This window comes from Streptopelia decaocto, assembly GCF_964273445.1.
Source record: "Streptopelia decaocto genome assembly, chromosome: 3".
Lineage (NCBI taxonomy): Eukaryota > Metazoa > Chordata > Aves > Columbiformes > Columbidae > Streptopelia > Streptopelia decaocto.
The window spans coordinates 32,099,767-32,118,341 of record NC_138656.1 but is presented as its reverse complement, the minus strand read 5'-3'; the positions used below and the strand labels follow the sequence as shown (position 1 = coordinate 32,118,341).

Genomic DNA, 18,575 nt, shown 5'->3' with positions numbered 1-18,575 from the left:
TAGATATTATACACAGAAAAGGGCAGCAAAAGGCAGACTGCCAGTAACATGTGGTGTGGCAATTCTAACTGGCTATTGGTAGGGAGTTGCATATTTCTGTAATGTGCCATTTGACAAGGATTTGAGTCCATCAGATTCCCGCTGATTGTGGTCAGAAGAGGAAAGGAAGGAAAAGCAGAAGAACTTCCCACTTAATTTGAGAAAGGTCACCTTGTTCTTAATTCACAGTTTATTATTGTGAGGTGGTTGGTGCGTAGCAACTGTGGATGTAGTAGGTATCTCTTACCACTTGGTCAACCTCTCATACTTTTCATACAGCAGTAGTCTACTCTATGCTGCTTTGTTTAAATCTGCTCTTCTTAATTGTTCAGTTGACTGCAAGGGCTGAATAAATTGTTGTGGTCTGTGCAGGATCTGTCCATATTGCAATCCTTTGCTAGATGGGGACAAAGCTGTTTTGTCGATATCAAGAATGGAGATACTCCTTTAGTTTGCATGTTGAAAGATGAGTGGAACAAAGAGTGGGGAAGGAAAGATCCAAGTCTTAGTTGTTATTTTGTTTTTAATTCTAAATATAAAGATTTTTTTATTTGTGCAGAATTGTTGCCATGTGTTGGTATGTAACCTGGCAGGAATTTGTCAGGTATTAAGGTGTTTTCTGCATGTGGCTCAGCAGGGAACATGTAGAGCTATTTCTCATCTCTAAATGAAACAGTTCTGGAGTAGCTGAGGTACTCTAATATACATACACTTTTGATGTTGTTCTGTGTATCTTCAGAGTAACTTTTCTAGTATGAGTAAGCATTCATACACAGACAACATTGGTGAAATCCACACATTCTTATACATCTTTGGACATCTTTAGGATTAATCAAGTGGTTCAATCTCTTATCTCATGCTAGGAGTCTTAATATGAGTTATTTGTAGTTTATAATGTGATATTAGGATCCTAGAAACCAATCCTCGTTTTACTGATGACAATTACACCTATCTAGAAATAAACAGACTTATTAGAGTGAAATCTTATTTCCATTGAGCAGCCATAGAACAGGAAAAAATTGGTTCCTGAGTAGGGGTGGTTCTTCTTTTAGAAGTTGAGCTTGATTGAGCTTAGTCTAGTGAAGAAGATTTCAGGTGGTTTACTTGGGAGGTAGGGACAGAAGGATAAATACCGCTCCTACTGGAATTGAGGAGATGCTGTTCTGTTCCTTTGAGTGTTCAGAGGTCGTGCTTAACTATGGAATGGAGTAGAACAGAATAGAATAATAGTATAGCTCAGAAGGGACCAGTTCTAGTCCAACTGCCTGACCACTTCAGGGCTGTCCAAAATCTAAAGCACGTTATTAATATTAAGGGTGTAGTCCAACTGTCTCCTAAACACTGACAGGTTTAGAGAAATGACCACCTCTCTAGGAGGCTTGTTCCAGTGTTCGACCACCGCCTCAGTAAACAAATGCTTCCTAATGTCCAGTCTAAACCTCTTCTTGATTTATCACATCAAAATGAGGCAGTCTTTTAGCTTCTTTTCAGGTTCCTTGACTTGATTTTTTTTTTCTCTCCATAAAAGATGCTAAATGCCTTTGTTGGTGAATCCCACCATCACTCTAGCAGTATAGAGGCAAAATAATATATAAGATCTGTCATACAAAGCTACAAAATATAGATCCGTTACCTGTAACTGAGCTGACCTTCTGTGTGGAAACTTAGCATGTTTAAGGGACTGAGGTTTACTGCTTGAATGCCAAAGATAACTGTGTCTCCATCCAAACTTTGTTATTCTGTGTTTAATAACCTTAGCTGAAGTGTATTGTTTTTATCTGACACACCATGGTGATAGTGCTAACATTACACTTTCAGAAATGTTTTTAATAAATGCTATTAAAAACATCTATGTACATTATACAGGAATATGGGAGGAGATTCCACAATAAAGAACAGCTCAGTGAAGAATCCCAAGTGGTTCTACAGTGCATTTCATCCTGTAAAGTCTGCTTGTGTAATGTTGTTTAACTTTCTGTTTCAGGAACAAGAAGATCCTAATAAGCTTGCTACCAGCTGGCCAGATTACTACATTGACCGCATCAATTCCATGGCAGCAGTAAGTTACCTTTCCTGCAAAGCACAGATGATTTCCTATCATAGAGATGTTTTTCTTTTGGAAGAAATACCCAAAGGAGAAGAAAGTTGGCCCAAGTGAATGACTGATTTAAAACAGGACTTTTGAAAGGAGTACGCGTATTAAGAAAGAGTCCTGCCCTAACAGAAGAATAGATTAGAAAGAACCATAAACATTTCCAGTTTTTATTTCTACAGTACTGGACACTGAAGGTAATCAAATTACATCCAGGAATGAAAATTAAGAGCTGGAGTAATGAGATTGATGATTAAAATTATTAACATGCCAGCTGTGAAGCTTATCCCAAAGTATAGCCCTGATCCTTAGATCTCTGCTCATTGGCACTGGTCCTGAAAAGAAGAGACAAAAATGGCTGTCTTTTTTGAATTACTGTACAATTCAGCTGGCTTTAAACTGCAGTAGGCCACAATGATCTTGAAGAGACTGTCATGCTCTTGAGTGTTGTTGAAGCGCAAAGGTAGTTCAGCTATGACCCCTGTTTTGGAAATTTTGAGGAATGTTAACATAAAGCTAGCTTTCAGTGCATGCACACACACATACTTATGTCTTGGCAGGGCTAGCCAGTCTGAAACATTGACAGCTGAAAGTATCTTTTTCCAGAACTGTACTTTTAATTGCAGTTAGTGTTTTTGGAGACCTGTGTGTCATTTGGGCCATGTAGAGGTGAAATAATTCAGTTTTTCAAGAAGAGTCTTAAGTGTAGCCTGTAAGTGAGGATTATACAAAATCATGGACAAGAAGGAACCAAGACCCCTGTTTATCCCTTAAGAATAGAAGAACAAGAGAATATTTGGTGAATCCGAAAAACAACTATTTGAAAACTAGGTAAAGTTTTGTTTTGTTGTCTGGTTTCAAATCAATTCCAACTAATCTATAAAATAACACTGAGATTATTTGTTTAGTAGAAGAATTAAAGAAAAGGTAATTGTTTATGTAAGATAATACCTGCTTATGTAAGATCAGATAAAGAGAGGAACATAGGACTGTAACACCTTAGACATTAGATACAAGCCAACAAGATATTTGAGGAAAACTTTATTTAATTGTCCTTGTTCAATAGCTGTATAATATGTCTCTTCCTCTGACGCACCAGTAGAGCAGGTCACCAGCAGAAGCAGAAGTGATTATAGCATTCTGTTCCTAGCATCCTAGGTAGCACACCTTGTTTATTTACATATGCTTTTGTGTTTGATTTCTAAAGGCTTTTCTTCACCTTTTGTGTCATGGTTATGAGCTATAAAATAATTTCATAAAAATAATGCCTAAATGGATGCTTAATGTGTCAATACTGATGCATTCCACATGGTAAAATATGACTTGCTCAGTGAAGAAAATAAAAAAACAAGATTTACAAGTTATTATAACTTACTCTAAGAAGATAAAATAAAAACTGCTTTTTACTCTGAGTCATGAATAACCAAAATGATCACCTTCCTTCATGCCAGATTTTCTTGGGGCAAAGTAATGGAACAGAAAGAATATGAACTTGTTTTGAGAAAAGAGATTGAGATTTTGTGACTGGCATGGTACTATGCTTTTATTTCCTGACTGAACAAATTTGCTCTACGAGGGCTATTAAGGAAAAAAAAAAATGAGTATGAAGCCTTGCAGTGTCACTTGAGCCAAATACTTCTGGTAGGATCTGATCCAAGGCTTCCTGAATCTACTGAAAATTTTTCCATTGATTTCAGTGACTTTTGGATTAGTCTTTAAATGATCTTGATGAAAACCTGGAGTATGTACACACCACTATCATAAATCTGGAGCAGTTCCATGGAATGAGACTATATTTTGGCCTATGTTTCTAATTTTAAACACATTTTAAGAGCGCCAATAAACACCAGCCCTATAATGTTGTTTGCATGCCTCAGCACTGAATGATTGATAAGTTTTTATTTGGCTTTAAGCCTTATGATTTACTCTTATGCTTGAAGTATTAAGAAGACACACTGGGGTTAAAATCCTTACTTCTGATTTACCAGTTAGTTGCTTTGCTTTTAGGCAGGTGAAACTTAGTTGACTTGACTTCACAGGAATTGTATCAGCGGAAAACTGGAGTAATGCAGCTGATAACCAGGCCAAACACACTTTAAAAGACATGTTCTATTCATTATTATTTAGACCTCTGAGATTCTTGACTTCCAAATGGTTATTTTGGGTCCCTTATAATTTCAGTCCTAAATTTAGTGGTAGAGTTTTTCCTTTTTTTTTTTTTTTTTTTTTTTTAACTGCATCCAAGTGGTGTTGGCTCAGAAGTGGTGAAAGAAAACGTGTTTCATGTTGCTTCTTGACACTGTCTATTCTATTTCAGTTTATCTCTTAGGCACTATCAGGTATTGCAATATTTTAATTATAAATACTGCAAGAAGTATTAGATTTGAAATGGTAGCAATAATCACAGAAGCATTAGTTTAAAATGCCTTAAGTCCTGGGTTTTTTTAATAAAATTTAATCTTTGCATGTCTTATGAATTAACTGCTTAAGAATCTTTTTACATGTGGCTTGCACATCTTTTTCTATATGCTTTTGTTTAATTATGAAGTTCTTTTCATATATATTACCCGTCATATCTGCCCCTCATAGATTTTGCTGTAGAGCAATGTGGTGATTCCTGACAAGTTTGATATTCTCTACTTGTAACCTTAGATCACTATGTTAGGAAGCACTTCAGGTCACAAATTCTTGATCCAGTTCAAAAAGTCATACATTTTAGGCACATTCTGTTCCCACAATGGTTTCTGTTGCTGTGACTTTTTAGATTTTAACAGGTTTTAGACCCAATTCTCACAGGAGTGTATGACAGTAAAACTGGATCTCTTCACTACTCTGCAGCGTGTAGTTCCTGTGGAGGGCCTGTTCCATCCTTCAGGAAGCCTCACTGAAAGGAAGGGACCAAATAGATCATTGAAAGAGGTTCTTCTAGACCAGTCACCAACAGAAAGGGACAGCTGCTAGTGATGTCTCATTTAGAAAGAGCAGCCTCCAAATTTGCACAGTCCTCTGATGCCTCTGATGTGCTATAGATAATACTGGTGATTGTGGGCAGGTTGCATGCCCACAATCAAAGACCACTTCCATTAGCCAGGTCATTGTCATCTTCTGTTGATTCATCAACACACAAATTTTCTTTTCTTAAAAATGTAGCAGCTGGTTTGTTAATATCAGATGTAAAGAAACCTTCCTGTGCTTCTCCTGCCCTCCTTACCCTGTGATACTCTCTGCTTGGCAGCACAAATAAACACAACCCTCATGTTACTGGGGAGGAAAACTTCTGAGAGCACTGTGTTGCTTTTATGAGCCTGGCTGTGAATGCATTTCCACAGAGAGACTTTCAGGTGAACAGTAGTTGCAGATCCAGCTTTTCTGGAGAGATGGCTCAGTCAACAGAATGAGACAGGGGTCAAAATTAATAAATACAGCTGTATCCAGGCACTTTTCCTTGACTCAGAAAGCATTTGTTCAGGGCACAGCAGCTACACAGAACATTAAAAATAGATATCTTTCAGCAGAATTTATCAGGTGGATGACAATTTTCTCTTCCATCTGGGTTGGGTGACATCTGTGTTACTTTAAACTTATTTGCTTAAAAGGTCAGGTTTTTTTGCATTATATTTATTAATAGTTTACTATTCATAGTTTATTCTCTTAGTTCAGCCTTAATGTAGTTATGGATGTGATGAATCTAGAATTTCAACTGACTTGTTCGCTTTGAAGAAATCTTTTAAAGTAGTGTTGTTCAGGTATGACATAAGAGGCATGCAATATAGTATTTTTTGTACTAAATTTTGGATTGTAATTTTACTTGTATTTGTTTATGAGCTGGAAGTGATTTCAATAATGAGGACACGTTGTTAACTATGATTTTATACAAGATCTAAAGAAAGATCTTGGACTATAATGAAAAATCAGAATATCCAGGTTATCTTTTCACTATTCTATTTGCTTTTTTCTTTAATTTCATTTCTGTGAGACTGTTAAGTAAAACTAGGTCCATCATAGTGTGTATTGCTGATGTTAGTTCATGCTCTTTTTTTTCTTTTTTCTTGTTTTCTCTCTTTTTCTCACACGTACTGTCATTATGGTCCTGTACTTTCCTTCCCAGCAGTTTGGGAGAATGATTAGCCATTAGTACAATGTGTCGGAATTAATCTGTGCTTTTAAAAGACTAAAATATTTCATTTTAAATGGAGCCAAATTTTAGAAGTAATTTCTTGGACTACCTGAAGTTTTACATGTGAAATTCCATATGAATGAAAGTTTTCACAAATTTGTGAATTTTTTCAAATTGGTAAATCAAGTAATTGGATGCTATACTTTCCTGGATGATGCACTTAATCTGGAAAGCTTGAAATATGCAAAATATGCTTGTAAAAAAGAGCGTTCTGTATACCACTTTTTAGGAACTAGATAAGCACCTGGCACTATTTTGCTACCTCTTCCTGGTATGTTTGGTTAACTGACAGTAACTGGCTACATCCTCAGCACAGCAGACGTTAGTCCTCGAGTGCAGTTTGTAGTTCAGGAAAGCAATTCATCAGTCAGCCACAATAATGAAATCCAGCCTCAACTAATGACAATTCCCTCCCCTCTGTCTCCCAGGGACAGTTATGTTTTCTATAACTCTTGCCGAGAAAGCTATTTCATAATACAAACGTGTGACCAGTCTCTCTTTAGAGAGGGCATGAGGATTTGAGTTCCTGGCCATGCACAGGAGTGAGAAATGAAGGGTTCTTGGCTGCCTGCAGCTTTAGAAAAGGGGTTTTTCTATAATCACCCTCTGTTGTAAAGGCAGGATTATTTGTGTTTGTTTCATTTGGAAATGGGCCTTTTCACTCTGAACAAAATACTGTTGAGCACCTTCCTACCATCCATTTGCTTTCCCCCCACAATGGCTCAGAGGAGAAATTAAGCTGTTGGAGGAATGGGAGCCTTTCAAAGGAGCATTTATGGGCCAAAGGAAAGATGACCAGATGGGCTGTCACCCAAGAAAATACAAATCAAGCCCCAAATCACACCCCAGGACTCTGCCATTGAGATTCCATAATGCCTGCTCAGGATTTCTGTTTATTTTTCAAAGAGGGGGATCATATATAGCTTGGCTTAAGCATTTCAATTTATGTTTCTGGCTGTCGGAGGATGCTGGCAAAAGATAAAACATCATCAGCTCATTTTCCATCAGTAGCGCTCTGTCATTCCATTAGGGCAGGAAATAGCTTGCTCTGTTACTGAGTGAATTTGACTTTAGCGTGGATCAGAGAGAGGACCCCTAGAGTTAAACACGTCTCCCTGTGCCAGCTGTTCAGCATAAGACAGCAACAGCCTGTAGCCAAATGACCACCCTCAAGATCCAACATGTGTTGGCACCACATGGTTTGCAAAAGCAAGCAACATGGGAGCACTTCCAAGGGAAGTGAGGTGTGTGGGGGGAGCTAAAGGAAGTTCCAGCAAGAGGAAGGTTTTCTTTGGTGGTTGCTGAATAGTAAAATAAAAACTTAATTTTTTTGCCGTAATGGGCCATAATTGTAGCTACTCAGATTCCACCACAGAGAAGTATAATATCAGATCCCTGACAGATGATCCTAGTTTAATTGGGTTATTCGTTTGAGAAGGGGTTCAGAGCTGCTTTCCACATACCACTGAGTGATACCCCACAGAAGTCCTGCCAATAAGAGAGGCATTTATCCTCTGTGTTGTAAAATTAAAGCGATGAAGAAGATATAGCTGTAGGCTAACGATTTCCAGCACTGAGTCTTGACTGCTTAAAATGTCACACATTGAAATTGTGAGCCTGGATGGTATATGCAATGGGCACTCCAGAGTCTTGCTTCTCATCACAAGGTTGGAGTGGCACTGAGTGTAGATCTGGAACCATGATTTCCTGACATACCACTTTTTAAATGGTATTGTCTGACTTTGAGAACCTTATTTTTTGTGTGTATTCCACTAATTGTCTCTCACCCTAATTTAAAGTGACCCACAGCATCTTCAGTTCCAGTTGACTGCAAGCTGTAGTTATCTCATGCTGCATACTGGGGGAAAATCTAGTCCTCCATCTGCTGTTAAAAAACAGGGACAGGGAGTTTATGACACTCCAGCTTTTTGCAGTAAATGTTCCTAATTAGTAAGGACAAAGTATATAGAGAAAATCAGTATCTTAAATCAGGTGATATACTTTGGGTGGGGGAGAAAAGTTAAACTTGTATGTACACAAACTGTAATTTAGGGTACTTGCAGGCTATTTAGTCTCTTGATGAAAAAGCTTTCATACTTTGAAACCTGATACATCTTTTCTTTTCCTTTCCTTTCCTTTCCTTTCCTTTCCTTTCCTTTCCTTTCCTTTCCTTTCCTTTCCTTTCCTTTCCTTTCCTTTCCTTTCCTTTCCTTTCCTTTCCTTTCCTTTCCTTTCCTTTCCTTTCCTTTCCTTTCCTTTCCTTTCCTTTCCTTTCCTTTCCTTTCCTTTCCTTTCCTTTCCTTTCCTTTCCTTTTTTATTCCTCCCCCCCACCCCAAATCCCTCCAGCCATGTCAGTCTAATAAAAGAAATTACATCTCCCTACACACTTTGCCTCACATATCCATAGATCACCACAGCAGATCACTGTTCCAATTTAGGTACAGTTTTCTGAGGGCATACTTGCAAGCATGATTTTTGGGGGGTAATCTGAGAACCCTATTTTAGCTGGTGTGGCAAAGCGCGATGCTGCTGCCATTCCACATGAGCAGCTTCATCTGGATTCAGTTTTGTAGCTGAGGCACTGCTTTCCTGGTGAGAGGTCGGCAGGCACCTCTGCATGAGTTGATGGAATAGTTGTTTTTCATCATTCCCAGCTTGTCTCTTAGCTTCCAGGCAGCCCGAGCTTTCCTGATTGTCATCTTCTTTTCTGAACAGATGCAGACTCTGTATGCTTTCGATGAAGAAGAAACAGAAATGAAAAATAAAATAGTTGAAGACTTGAAGACAGCTCTGCGGACTCAGCCCATGAGGTAATGTTGTTTGCCTTTCATCACCATTCATTGCCTCCCTATGGTCAGATGTGACATGGGAAAGAGTGGCAAGGACAGAAACCTCATTGTCTCACCTCACATAAGCCTCTCTGATATTTCAGACAATGCACAGAGAGCCCTGCAGTCCGTGGTCTGAACCTGGCTAGGCATACTAATGGTGAGGCATATAGCTTCAGGAAAATGAGAGACACAGTTTGCTGTGGAAAACCTATGATAGCTCTCTGCAAACACAGCTAATGACTATGAAGATGAGATTTTAGACTTCATAGTCCCCTGAACATCCCATGTAATTTGGCTGATGTTGGGCAGAATCTCAGCCTCTACTCTGAACTTCGAATTCAAGCTTGTCCTTATCTTTAGTAATGTGAACTGTTTGGTACAAAGCAGCTAATCCATCTGACATCACCTGGTTTGGCATTCTTCCTGTTCTATGTGTAACTGTGGAGTACAGAAATATTAAGAGACTTTATTGAGTACTCTGTCTTTGAAAGTAAAGTCACCTTTGCTTTTATGGGAACAAAGCTCTGAACAATAGCAACTGACTAGCATGGAAACTTTTCCCATTTAACACTTATAAGAGCATTGTGCAGAAACAACAACTATAGTTAATTTGATCTCAGGAAACACTTAGTCAAAAAGCTTCTGACTGTCTTTGTGTTGGGCCCAAAATAGGCCAAATGTGTTTGCATCCGCACTATGCTGAAATTACAGTTTAAGAGAGCTTCAATAATCCCTAATCAAACAAGGTTGTGTTTTTTTTTTTTTTTTCTTTTTTTGGGGTGGGGGGGGGGGTGCGGAGCCTAACCAAACAAATCAATTAAATAAATAAATAATTGGATGAATGAATAAATAAATAAATAACAGCCCCCAAAATTATATCAGAGAATTTGTATTGCAGTTATGTTTACTTGAGGTGAAGATATTTCCGGGACTTCTTGCAGAGCTAAGTTCTGATTGTGCTTCTCCCTTTCATTATGTTTAAAAAGTTGAGTATGTGCAACTTCTCACCTCACAGCAAGCACAAGGTAGAGCACATCAGCTTAAACCTCAGTGTTTTACCTCCCGTTGTGATGGGCTGTAAGAGAGCACAAAGATCCTGATGTTCTTCTGAGGCATAAAGATTCATCAGACTTTGGTAACTTTAGCATGTGGGTAGGGTGACAGGTTTTAACATGGAAATGTAGACACAGTGGCCTATATTGAGACCTAACCCAAGGGAATAAGTGGCTGTTTAATCCTGTCTATTGCTATCCTAAAGCAGAGAACACAGCAAAATGCAGCTGGACTTTATGTTAAACTGGAAGCTAAGACAACTGCCGAACTCCCAGCGCTCACAAGGAATTTAAACCAAAGTGCTGTGTTGTTGAGACTTGATGTAGCAACTGTGTTACATGGTTGTGGAGCAGGTTTGATGCTCTGTGAAAGTGATAGCTTTCATTGAGTGTAGCCACAGCAGCAAGGACTCTTCGCTATGTATAGGTGAAACACTTTGGCGGTGACCATTGTTTCTTTTGCTCTGTCATTTTGAATAGAAGAGCCTGGCCTCCTTGTTGAGAGCAAGTCAAAAGAGAAGAAACAGAAATGTCTTTCGCTCAAAGCCCTGCAAGGTTTTCCTGCTCAGACCTATATTGCTTCTTCTGGATCCCCTTGACAACAGCCTGTTGCTTCATCTGTTTATAATAACCCTAACAAGCTTCAGTAAAAGCATCTACGAGCTGCCCTATAAAGTGTTCTCTTCTAAATCGCTGGCGATGGTTATGGGGCTTTTTTTTTTTTTCAATAGTTAAGCCAAGCCAAATTTTGAGTTAAGTCCTATGTCTCAACTAATTTCCAGCGACTCAATTCGTTAGCTGCCAAATGGGCTGCATGCCAAGGCCTGATCAACAAGCCAATTTTTTCTTGATGGAAAGGTTGCAGTAGAGAGGCCCTCTGCTCCATCAAATCCCTCTCATAAGCAGTACTATACCCAAACCTTCAAAATACTAGTCTTTCTATTTTAATTTGGACATCAAATCCTATTTTCCTTGCCACTTCTGTTCATCAGCCCTCTGAAGAAAATATGAAAAAAAAAAAGAGAAAATTCATACAGGATGGACTGTCTGGAATCCATTTGTCATGGTAGGGTACACAGGGGCTCTGACAGCTTACCAAGAGACTCCTCTGCTTGAATTCTCTGATCTAGAGGAATCAAAAGAAGAAAAATGCATATACTTGGCTCCATGTTTTATTTTGCTGTAGAACTGTGTCTCTGCTAGAACAAAATGCAGAGTAATGGTACTAATCCATGCCTCTGTTCCAACCCACCAGTTCTAACAGCAACAAAAGCTGAAGTAGCCTTACCCAAACTTAAATTCCTCTCCTCTTTGGAGAGAAAAGGTGATAGAAGCATCCCTGGGCAGCTAGTTGGCCCCACTTGTGCAAGTGTATTTTGTTCTGATATTTAGGAGCTGCCCTGAAATAATAAAGCCAGGTTATGTTCCAGCACGCAAGAACAACCCCAGCCTCAGAGAAGAAAAACCTACATCTGCAGCTTGTAAGGAAACACATTTTCTTTTAGGTTTGTAAGAACTTATGACTATAAGCAAGTGTGATGACAAACTGTTGGACAGAAGCAGTGAAAGAAGAGCTTTTCTTCTGGTATTTTAGTGCCCGAAAATGGAGGTTCAGAAATGTAGCAAAAATAAAAACTTACAAGTGATTGGAAAAAGAAATCACATTTTGGAAACCCATAAAAATACCTCCTTTAGTCTGAAGCATCACTAATTCCCTTTACTGTCTGCTTTTCTATGTAGGTTTTTTTTTTTTTTTTTTAATCTCAGAGTTACCTCCTTTTTTTTGTTGTTGTTGTTGTTTGATTTAGCCATATTGCATTCAAGTACATACTGGAGATGGTCATTTATGCATCCAGCAAGTAAAACCTATTATGCTGAATTTTTCAGCAGTTCAGTAGTTGCCAGGATTATGTGTGCCCCCTGTTTCAAAAACTGATGCTGCAGGGAAGCATAGCCTTGGCTGTTAACAGGGTGGGAACATCCTGCTCTCTGCACACCCATAGCATATGATCTTTTTGTTTTTCCTGAGCTGGATCAAGTCTCACAGTGAGGCTGTCCCCCCTCACACTTGGAATCCATCAGTGGGTCATTACCTCTTAGGCTGCGCCTCATCTGTATTTGGATGAAAGGTTTGTTATTAGAGCTAGCTAACTCATTCTGATCATCACTCTCTAAAACTTGAAAGGCTAAGAGGCACCCTGCCTTTTAAAGTGTGCTAAACTGGTCAAGTGAGAGTCTGAGGTGAGGTTAGGCTTTAATTTGCTTGTTTAGCACCTATTAAAACACACTCTGCTTTATTTACACTTCAGTTTTTGAATGTGTTAGCCAAAATGCATTGGCAAATGTGCTTGACTTTACACCTTCTTGTCTAGAACAAGACCTTATTTTGCAGCATGCAGGATGTATAGGATGGCAGTTAGTCATACACGTGCATATTCTGAGGAAGAAGGTACTTTATTTGTATAAGTTGGGTTTGCCTGTGCATACACACACATCCCTGCTTACAGGCAGATGCACAAACAGCAAACAGTGCGAGTGTTATGGCTTTCAGCCTATCAACTAAACTCCCACTTCTTCTTCTCTCCTGTACAGACATTTACACACATATCTCCTGACATACATGCTTGCACTGAGCAAATTCTCATACTGAGTGTCTGTTGGCTCTGAAACTGCTATTGCCATTTCTTTATCTTCTTCTTGCATGATTTCTGGCTTTTCCAGAGTGTTTTGGAAAGTGTTTTGGAAAAGAAAGGTGAAAAACGTAATATGATTGCTGCTTCTGATGTCAGCTGAAATGGGAAGGTACTTCATTTTGCTTCCTATTGAGTAATGCAGCTTACTGTTTACACTCTGAAGTAGGAAGAGAACAGGAAAGTCCCAACGTTGTTTTAAATTATGTCGTTAATCAAGGTCGTGGCAGACACCACTTGCGTGTGCATGCCTCCTTTTTGGAATGACCTCATCCAAACAATCCTAGAAAAATTGCTCTGCCAGTGAATTTAGTAAGGGGTTGTACTTAATTGGGACAATGTGACTTTTGTGCATTTACCGTTTTTTTCATGTGGTCATCAGAGCAAGCTAAAATACACGAAGGCTGTAGTGCCTCATATGTCTTGTCATAAGACCAGGTGTTCCATCCAAAAGTATGTTTAAGGGACCTTTTGTTCAGCTGCATCTCCAGGATTATTTCTTTTGTCAATAGTGCTCCCTATGTTTAGAAAAGTATCCATATTAAGTCTTCCCTCAGTCCTGGAACTGAAAAGAACAGCAAAATATTACCTTTTTTTTTTTTTCTCCTTGAAAAGTTAGAGGGACTAGCTAAGATATAGGATAGATTCATAGAACTTAAATTTGGAGGTGAGGAGGAGGATGATTTAAGCTAGTCCCTACATAGTAGAGGCAAAGAGCAACTCTGCTTTTTAGGCCCACAGTCAGAGAAAGCTCAGACGTTGTTGGAATCACAATGTTTGGTAACAAGTTGATTTTGTGCTTATTTTGGTTCCAAATACATCCTTAGCAGCAACTCATTTAGCCATGAATGCACTTACTTCAGTCTTCTTTGGCATGCTAGCAGCTGTATGCATTACAAAGCCTGAACTAAGTTTTAATCTTTCTATAATCAGCTTAAACAACAAACTGCCTTGAGCGACTTACCAAATTCCTGGTGCACAATGCTGACCCCACTCTTTGGCCTGGAGGCAGAGGGGCTTTTTCTCCTGTGATTTGCTAGGGTAGACAAGATGATGCATCCAAGCAACATTCAATCAGATATGTGTGAAACTTGGCAGAATGTCTTAGCAGGGTTCAACTAAACCTTGTTTTCATTTTCGGTGTGCACATATTCCTGTATGTGCTTGCCCTTACTCTGATATTCACTTTGAAATTCAGTTTTGAACAAAACCCAAACCTCAGACTGAAACTTTGTTGAAAGCACCAGGCTTTGCCATGTTTCTGGTCAAACTGCTGGCCCAAACAAGCTGAAAGTTGGCAAATACATCAGCATAGTCAGCATAACTTTCAGGTAGGCCCTGAAAATTCCTGTGTGCTGTGGGGTGTAACCACCAGAAAACCATACATATGTCAAGTCCATATTATCCAGGGGATACATAAGTATGACTCAGGTTTGTCTTGCTGATGCAGAGACACGAACAGAGACCAGTGAAATTCAGTCTTTCAGTATGGTGCATTGATTACTGATGCATATTAGGAACAGCATCTCACTTAAGGACATGAAAGAGAAACACAGCATGTTAGGAAGTATCCAGGTGGCAATTGATAACAACCTTTTCATTTGTTTAAGGTACCTTTCTACATTATGCTGTTTAGAGTGTGGTTGTAGATGTATTATTGTTGGCACACATTTTGGTAGACTGAAAATTCAGATGTAATTCACATGGTTTTGCATTCAGATATTCTAAAAAAGAGCACCTGCCTGAACAATCTGTTAGAGGAGCCAGGAGGTAAACAAGGCGATCTAGACAAATTATTTGCACGCTTTTTAATATCTTTGAATCCCTATTTTTAAGCCTGGGGACTCTAAATGAAAGATTGCTAGAATGCTTGGTTCAAACTGACATATAATTCCACTAATTTCTATTGATTTGTCAAGGAGGCTGTCTGCATGGTCTAATTTGACCCATTTGGATTTTTTAACCCTGGTTTTCAACAAAACCTTAAACTTTTTCAATGGCTTTCTCCTATATTGCTTTCATCCTCTGTTTCTGTAATCTTAACCTGAAGAAAGGCAAATTTTATGATAGAATACAGTACAAATAGAAGTCTAGTGACGTCAGTAGTCAAAATAAACTTGTCCTACTATAGATTCAGTCTTCATTGTTGTCATTTGGTAACTCTTTCATTCTGTATTCCTTGTATTTATTATGTTTTTACTGTACATTTTGCTACTGCAGGTTGACAGTGGACCTGTCTAATCCTTAATATACCTCTTCAAACTAAAGCCAAACAATCAAACAAAAATGCAGCCAAGGCCATTATAGGAGCTTTGCCTTTTACTGAAGAACATGTATCTTTTGAATTTTAACTTTATATATTCATATATATATCACAGGATCAGAGTGTGGAGTCAGTAGAGCTGACAGATACAGTGTTAAAGAGTTTGCCTGTCAGTGTATCCACTCCTGGATGTGGCAGCCTATAAGCAGTATTGGCTAAAAGTTTGACCAAAGTCTAGAAATGGTTTTCAAGATAATCTAAACTCATAATTAAAAGTGTGGTGATGGGTATGTATCTTGTGTGCATTACCATGTATGTAAGATGTAGCAATTCAACCCTGAAAATGCAGCAACTATTAGGGTGGACCATAGCAGGTGTTTGGTGGTAGCTTCAACAAAGAATACAGCAACCGAACAGTCACCAGGTGATAGAATATAATTACCCTGAAACTATGTACCACACCATTATTAACTAGTCTGTTTCCTTTCTTTTTTGTTTGTTTTGTTTTTCTTAAATACCTGGGAATTATTCTGTGAACGTTAGGCTGGAAACTAGCCAGCTTTTATGGACGCAGGATTGAATAGTATCTTTTGAATAACTTGCATTTGGTCTACTTTTCTTATTTTTCCTACCTGCCTTTTTTTTTTCCCCCACCAGGTTTGTGACCAGGTTTATTGAGCTGGATGGCCTGAGCTGTTTGCTAAACTTCCTGAAGAGCATGGACTATGACACCTCAGAGAGCCGTATACACACATCCGTTATAGGGTGTATCAAGGCACTGATGAACAACTCCCAGGGACGGGCTCACGTCCTGGCTCATCCAGAGAGTATCAACATCATCTCCCAGAGTTTACGGACTGAGAACATTAAGACCAAGATTGCTGTGCTGGAGATCCTAGGGGCTGTCTGCTTGGTACCAGATGGTCACAAGAAAGTCTTGCAAGCGATGCTTCACTATCAAGTCTATGCTGCAGAAAGGACAAGATTCCAGGTACAAGGAAGATACTTCGCCAGAAATACCCAGGATGATGTATCTCTGCAGGGAGTGATTTTTACATGTATTGCAAACTTGCTCGGTAGTAAAAAGGCAATATTTCTCATTTTGTTTTAGGAAGGGCACTTCATCAAATGGATTATCAGCATATATGTATTTTTTTTTCAAGACTTGATTTCTTATCATTAATGTTAGTTTAAAATCTCCTACATTTTACCTTAAAATGGGGGGTTTCTATGTTAAATGAAAGCTGTTAATCTTCTCATACTCTAACCTGATGGCATTTCTGGGGTGGTAATCATTTGTTCTACCCTAGAAACCAAAGTCACAGAATTCCAGGAGCCTCTCTCCTGATTTTAAAGCTATTAATTTAGTAATAAAAGAGTTGTGAATTAAATAATGGACGGTGGAAGCACTTCAGTTGCCACTTAGCAATCAACTTGTGAATCGGTAATGCTCAGCAATTGCTGGCTCACATATCTCCCATTCAGAACACAGAAGGGAAACTCAATCTCAGAGACCTTGAGGTAGGTCAGTAGGTCATTGACAGGCTTTTATTGTGGATACTGCTGACTACTATTACAGTGTTCCTCTTCCCAGTGAACTGAGCACCTTCACAAAAAGATACAACAGAATCTGTTGCTGTGTTTGAAGCTGTAGCTCCAAAACTTTGGACTAACCTCACCCATTTACTATTTGTCACTAGGTGAAATGATAAGGTTGGTGTTGGGTCAACAGGCTCTGGATCCTGGTTTCTGTCAGCCCTTATTTCCTGCCTCCTCCCCAGCTAATGCATCAGTTGATTTTGGGCTACAGTGAGGAATGGGGAAACGGCTCTGTGCTTATAAATAGTAGCTGCCAATGTTTGTTGTCAGGACTGAATGCACTATGGGATTCAAGGACTCAGACCTGAGACTGAGATGGAGGAGGTCTTGAGTTGGTATTAACCTACATGTCGCACTGACAAGTCCACCTCTCTGTGTGCACTGCCCCATCCAGCTTGCTCTCTAGTAATTAGCTGAAATAGAGAATCCTTCCTGAATTAATTTGACATTCTTGTATACCTTGGAGACAGGTGGGAGTAACCTTAGGCGCTCTGCAAAAAGCAGTGGAATCTCACAGCCCTGACAACACTTGTGAGTCTGTGTCAACTTATCCTTACTTGACCAAGTGATTCTGCTTAATAAGCCCATATGGGACATAGATGCTGAGTTTACTCAGTGTCTCCTGTTTGGATTCTCAATCTCTCATTTTTTTTTATTTTTTTATTTAATTGGTTTAAAATTTTCTGAATAACTGAGATAAGTCATTGCTGGGCAAAGTGTGGTAGCACAGGTCTTGTGAGCTTTTGAGGAATGTAGTGTAATGATTTGCAGATCCTTACTAACTCTCATATTCGTGAAAGCGTACGTTGCATAAATGCTTGCTTTTGTCAAAATGTTTTTCCTTTGGGGAAAAAATGAAAGATATATGGATACTCCCCCTTTTTTATTTCTTGAACAAAACAAAATACCCTCACCCCAAACCCAAAATGATTTAGCAGAAGGGATGGCTTCTTTTTTACAATTTCTAACACTTGTGTCTAGATGCTGGAATGTGATCTTCCGCTACACAAAGCAATAGTTTAAGTTTAATTTTGAGGAGGTAAGGATTCTTCCAAAGACATTCCTCATCCATCTTCACTCATTTTCTTCTAACAGAGAAGCTAGGGTTTTTTAAAATGCTGACGAAACAAATATGGTCATGGTCTTCCTTACATTTAGTGGAAGTCTTTAACACTTGGCAGTTAAGACAGTGTAATATCTCTCTGTCTGTTACCCTCCCACACCTGTTTCTCAGAAGAGCCTTGCAGTTTATTATCAAGAGAAGCATCCACTGTAGCTTGTCTATGGGGAGGCCATTTCAAGAAAAGGATGAGCTGACAACGCTTATCCTATACCTTTGCTGTAAACTTCAAAGATCTAGCATACAATGAAAGCCAGCAAAGGCCTTTTTTTCTTTATCCTAATCCCGAGTGTAATCTTTGTAACCTAGACTTTGAGAATAACTGAAGAGATCCTTCAGGTTTCAAACTGAACTCTTTTGGGGCTGTGTTTCCTGTAGCTTGAGCAAGTAGCAGCATCACTCAGCATCACAAACAGTTTAGAGCTTGCAGCTTTAGGTTGATTTGACTGGTCACATCTAATCACTTATGTTTAAAATGATTCCCTACAACTGGGGATCTGACAGAACCAAGGAATGAGAATTCTTTCTGTGAAAAGTAACAAAAAATGAACTAAACTGTAGGAACAGGAGAAACACACTTTGAATGTGCAGAGTTGGGAATTTATTCCTTTGGCTCTATGGTTCATTGCTGCAGACTGATTCTAATGCGGGGCGTGGGGGGGTGGGGTGAGAAGGAAAGCAGGAAACTGTAAAGGTGCTGCTCAGGCTTTC

At 39.0% G+C, this 18,575-nt stretch overlaps 2 protein-coding genes across 3 annotated transcripts in view; one reads left to right on the top strand and one right to left on the bottom strand.

Moving 5' to 3' along the window:
* MOCS1 (molybdenum cofactor synthesis 1) overlaps positions 1 to 18,575 on the bottom strand; it is a 140,966-nt gene that overhangs the window by 12,392 nt on the left and 109,999 nt on the right. The gene's annotated exons all lie outside the window — the stretch shown is intronic.
* The window catches only part of DAAM2 (dishevelled associated activator of morphogenesis 2), a 202,508-nt gene that overhangs the window by 124,331 nt on the left and 59,602 nt on the right, over positions 1 to 18,575 (top strand). For both annotated transcript variants that reach the window (XM_082047969.1, XM_082047970.1), the window contains 3 exons: positions 2,024 to 2,098; positions 9,025 to 9,119; positions 15,803 to 16,136. In XM_082047969.1, the coding sequence (XP_081904095.1) occupies positions 2,024 to 2,098; positions 9,025 to 9,119; positions 15,803 to 16,136 (504 nt within the window). The remainder of the gene's footprint in view (positions 1 to 2,023; positions 2,099 to 9,024; positions 9,120 to 15,802; positions 16,137 to 18,575) is intronic.